The sequence below is a fragment of the Gastrolobium bilobum genome, unplaced genomic scaffold (genome assembly GCF_033153095.1).
Source record: "Gastrolobium bilobum isolate Gb01-03AN ecotype WA unplaced genomic scaffold, APGP_CSIRO_Gbil_v1 utg8229, whole genome shotgun sequence".
Classification (NCBI taxonomy): domain Eukaryota; kingdom Viridiplantae; phylum Streptophyta; class Magnoliopsida; order Fabales; family Fabaceae; genus Gastrolobium; species Gastrolobium bilobum.
The window spans coordinates 40,427-45,410 of record NW_026896985.1 but is presented as its reverse complement, the minus strand read 5'-3'; the positions used below and the strand labels follow the sequence as shown (position 1 = coordinate 45,410).

The following is a 4,984-nucleotide window of genomic DNA, read 5'->3' as shown; positions in this document are numbered from 1 at the left end:
AAGAAAGAATACTCACCTAGATATTCCTGATGCACTGAAAAACTTTTCCTGAACTTGATATTCCTCTCCCTATTAACATTGAGTGTGTAAATATTTAGTCTCGCTTGCTTTTTTTTTTTATATATATATACATAGTAATAACTTCAGCCAATAGTTAAAAATAAAATATTTAATAATAAAATATTAAAAAAAGTGTTTGTCATTTTAAATGATATAAAATTATGTCATATTAGAAGAGAGATAGACACAATTTATTTTACTATTTAAAATTTGAATTAAAAAAATACCACTCACTTTCTCTCTCGTATGATTTCTATTTTTTGTGTTTATCTTTCTCCTAAATGACATAATTTATGTCATTTAAAATGACAAATACCAAATCCTAAAATATTATACCTATTTTTTTATACCTACTCTCCTTACATATTATCAATACCATTATATTAAAATCTTAAAAGAAGATGAATAGATAAAATAAACATAAAAAATAAAATAAGCACTATATCCTACCTCTATATATTAAAATCATATTATTGTTATCTTATTAAAACTTAAACTTATTAATCTATGTTCAAGGTCATTTCATTTCAAAAAATACCTGTTAATCTACTTAACCACCTCGTACAAAATAAATATTTAAATAAAGATTTAAAACAATATAATTTTTTTTAAAAAAAACATAAACTAAACTAACGCTTAAGAAAAGGCAGTATCAGGCAAATCATCCTAATCCCAATTCAGAGCTTGTAGAAAAATAGATAAAATCCCCTGCGTTTCAACTCCCAATCAACGCAAATATTCAACACCGCAAGGGGATGAAGAACACCGTAGAAGGGACAAATAAATGAATCAATAGTTCCCGAAAAAGAGAAAAGGAATTTTACATAACTTAAGCTACATAACTTAAGCCACTTTTGAATCCCTCGTCGGTTTCACTTTGGTCCCTTATGAAAAAAAAAAATTCAACTTTTAATCTCTTTACAATTTTAATTCTTTAAAAATCTAATCCCTCATAAATTCAATAAAAATTCAATTTAATTCTTAAAAAAAGATTAATATGAATATTTTATTTTTTTTACAAGGGAACAAAAAGAGAAAGTGTTTTTTTAGTTAAGCACCCCAAAAGGGCTTTACTCATTTTACATTGTATTCAGTTTCTTCTTTGAAAAACTGAAACTATGGGTACAACCACCACAACTCACAAAGGAAACAAAACCAAAACTTTGATTCCTACAAGGAAAAAAAGAAAAGAAAAAAGAAACCCGAAAAATGAGTCATTTGGTAAAGAGGATCTCCCACAAGTAGCAAACACACATTTTAATATGTATACCATTTACAGCTACATTCACAAAATTCCCCTGTACCGATCCCTTCTCCCTTTGACCCTGCTTCGTGGAAAGAAAAAGTAAAACTCGCACCTTCCTTTCGTTACTTTCCTCTCTCTCTCTCTCTCTCTCTCTCTCTCTCTCTCTTTTTTCTAAAAATATTTTCTTTCCTTTTCCGGGAATATTGCAGCAGTTTCTCAGTTGTTTCTGGAGGAATCGTATTTACCATTGAACTAAGCAGCAGCAAGTGTCCCTGTACGAAAGGAGTAATCTTGACCCTTGTTTGGGGATGCAGATTCTCTTTGTTCCTTATTCCTCAAAGCCTTCATGGATGAAGAAAGGTTCCTATTCTTCTCCTTGGCTTCGTCTTTCTCTATTTGCTCTTCCCTGCACTCTTCGCTACAAAAAGGCGTATCCCCTCTGCAAATCACATCAACAATCACATCAAATTCATAACCAAAATACTCAATTCTCAAAAGGGTCTTCTAGCAACTAAATCAATATTTAAAAGTAACAAATATTTATATTAAAAAATAAATCTTTGTAATTTGTATGTAATAATAGTAAGTAACAAAGGGTGGTTGTTGTTGTTGTAGGTGGCTAACCTATACATGAAGATGTCTCTATTATCCCCAAGTGGCTTCTTGCAGAGAAAACAAGCTTCGAGGAAGTGGGGTTGATTATGATGATGATCTTCAAATCTGGAATCATAGAATCTCCCAGATCTTGGTGAGGAAAGAGTAAGGTTCCTGAAACTGCTTCTATTGTAAGAGGTGGCATAACCATAACCCTGCATGGTCATAGACCTTGAAACAAAACTATTGGCACGGTAACCACCGTCCATATCTGTTAAGGAAGCCAAACCGTTGTCCTGTTCCAAGTAACAAGGTCTTACAATACTAGACCCTGAGAATTGCATGAATTAAGGTTGTCGTTTAGAGATTGAAAAATGTTAAACAGGGTTTTAATTTGTTCAGGGGGAAAAAGGGTAGAAGAGTGAGGGAGTGGAATAGCGTGGAACTAAAAAAGTGGTAAGAGATGGTTTTATAAAGAAGAGTAGGTGAAGTGTTTATAAACAGCGGCAGGTTACAAGGAATCCGTGAGAGTGAGTGAATCCATTGGCTGAAACCACCTTCATCAACACCGTTCAAAAAATATATTAATTTTTTTAATAATTGCATGATTGAGGAGATAAGTATCTACCGCTATTGTTAGTCAAAATTACACAGATGACATTGGTGGAAAAGGGTGGAATAGGTGAGGAAGTGGCATTTTAATGGTTTAAGGAGAATAAGAAGGGTTATTTTGTCTGAAATGGAAAAGATCTTCCCCAGTCCGAAGTGGTAGGTTTTAATTTTGAACGAAAGCACACATGTCTCTCTCTCTTTCCACTGAGTCAAAATTATGGAGGAGAAGGGTAAGAAAAGTGCGGGCCCAAACTCGTGCAATGCGCGTAAACGTAACAAACACAGCGCCCAGGGTCCTAGTGTACTTTCTCCCAGTAAATTGATGGGGCCAGGGCCACCCCCTCTCACAAGACGGTTTATTATGAGTTCTTCAATCTTAAATTTAAAAGCATCAAAATGTTTAAAATTTAAATAACAACTATTTCAAAATGGAAAATGTATGCATTATATCATTCACATTTATTATATAATACGCGTTATTTGTTAGTTACTGGTACATTATTTATTAATGATAATGTGATTTCATAATTTTTCTAAACTAGACTTGTAGGTAGTAACTCATTAGGCGCATTACCTACACTCGTGGTAATATTTAATTGGCTAATGAAACCCTTGTTAAGATTGGTCATCAGTAGCTTAGAAGAGAGGAACGTCTTGTTCACTGAAATTTTTCCTCTGAGGGGCCGTTTGGTATGCGGTATTTTGTAGGATTCCCGAGAAAATGAATTTTTCTAAATTTTAAATTTTCCAATATTATCGTAAACTGAATGTAAAAATCATATTTTTGAAATTCGAGATTCCCGAACAAATAAAAATTTCTCCTGTACCAAACGCCGCCTGAGGGTTATGTTAAACTTAATGTGGATGGTTCCAGCATAGACAGTGGGCAAATGACTGCATATGGTGGAGTCATAAGGGATGCTGTTGGAAACTGGTTAACTAGTTTTACAAAATTCCTTGGGAGTGGTACTTCTACTTCAGCAAAAATTTGGGGTTCTTGACAGGTATGGATCTGGCTTGGCATAAGGGATATAGGAGAGTCTTTGTGGAGGGTGACTCCAAGGTGGCTTTGGAATTTATAAGAAAAGGGTGTGACGTAAGTCATCATCTTTCTGCTTTAATCATCCGAGCTCGTAGCATGCTTCAAAGAGACTAGATTATTCAACTTAGTCATACTTATAGAGAAGACAATTTTGTTGCTGATTGGCTTGCTACTCATGCACCTCATCAGGATGGACAGCTGATTGTGCTGGATGTCCCTCCCACGGCTTGTTTAATATTGCATCGTAATGACTTGAGGAGAATTAGTCTCCCAAGATTGTGCCCAGTATAAGGCTGTTACTTTTAGTTTTGATTGTATTTCCAAAAAAGTAACTCGTCATATTTAGATCTGGTTGTGGTAAATCAAATCATAACAAGTGTGATTTGATTTATTTTTTAAGCTAGAAATTATTTTTAAGTAAAATTAAAAAAGAATTTAAAAAAATTAAAATTATTTGATGATTATATAAAAATATTAGCTTAAAAATTACTTAAGACACATTTTAAGAAAAATATCTTTTTCTTTTTTTATACGACTCTTCATTAAAAAAAAATACACAATTCAAGAAAAATTGATAAAAGATTAAAAAAAAACTCCTCTTATGAGCTTTTGACATTTTTCTTCGTTATAAAAAAAGAGCTTTTAATTATAAGAATTTTTTTCAAAACTTGTTTGACTTACTATCTGCTTATAAATAGAAGAGAATTTAAAAATAAGAGTATTGGAACAGAGACTAAATTTGACTCGAGATTAATTTCATAATCAAGTTGAAGTTTGTATATAACAATTAAGCTTGATTTTTTGCCGGCTTCAATTCGGGTTATATTTATATATAACAATTATTTAACCTTTCAATAAAGTTGCAGGGTTGATAACGATAACAAATTAACAATGTTGTTTCAGTATAATTTCAAAACTAATCATTTTTAAATTAAATTACTAAATTGTCATATACTAAATAAATACTAAAATGATGAATTCTTTGAAGAAAGATTATAAGAGATGCAAAAAATTTAGATTAAACAAAATTTAAAATTATTTATTGATTTTAATATTTGAACTTTTTGCCGTGTATAATGAAAAAAAAAATATTTGTTCTTTCAAAGGATATAACTTTGTATCATTTTAGATCTTAATTGTCGATTTCCGTCAATCAATAGTTAAAATTTATTGGGTCAAACTTATTAATTAATTAATAATTCGTAATAAAACCCAATAAATTCTAACCATTGATTGACGAAAATCAACAGTTAGGATCTAAAATGACACAAAGTTATATCCTTTAAAAGGATAAATATTTTCCACATAATTATAAGATATTTTATTTTAGGCTTTAATGTTTCTATAATGAATGTAGATAATTTATCTATATTTACTCTCAAAATATTAATATTTTGAGTTAAAAATAAAAAAAATTATAATGAGAAAGA

General features: G+C 31.0%; 1 protein-coding gene across 1 annotated transcript; it reads right to left on the bottom strand.

Annotated features, from left to right (window-relative positions):
- Positions 1-1,093: 1,093 nt before the first annotated feature.
- LOC133303228 (FCS-Like Zinc finger 2-like) lies at positions 1,094-2,369 on the bottom strand. Its single transcript, XM_061503109.1, has 2 exons — positions 1,931-2,369; positions 1,094-1,745 (listed from the first exon to the last, which is right to left on the bottom strand). Exons 1-2 carry the CDS (start codon positions 2,242-2,244, stop codon positions 1,559-1,561), a joined length of 501 nt encoding a protein of 166 aa, XP_061359093.1. The 5' UTR covers positions 2,245-2,369; the 3' UTR covers positions 1,094-1,558.
- Positions 2,370-4,984: the final 2,615 nt, after the last annotated feature.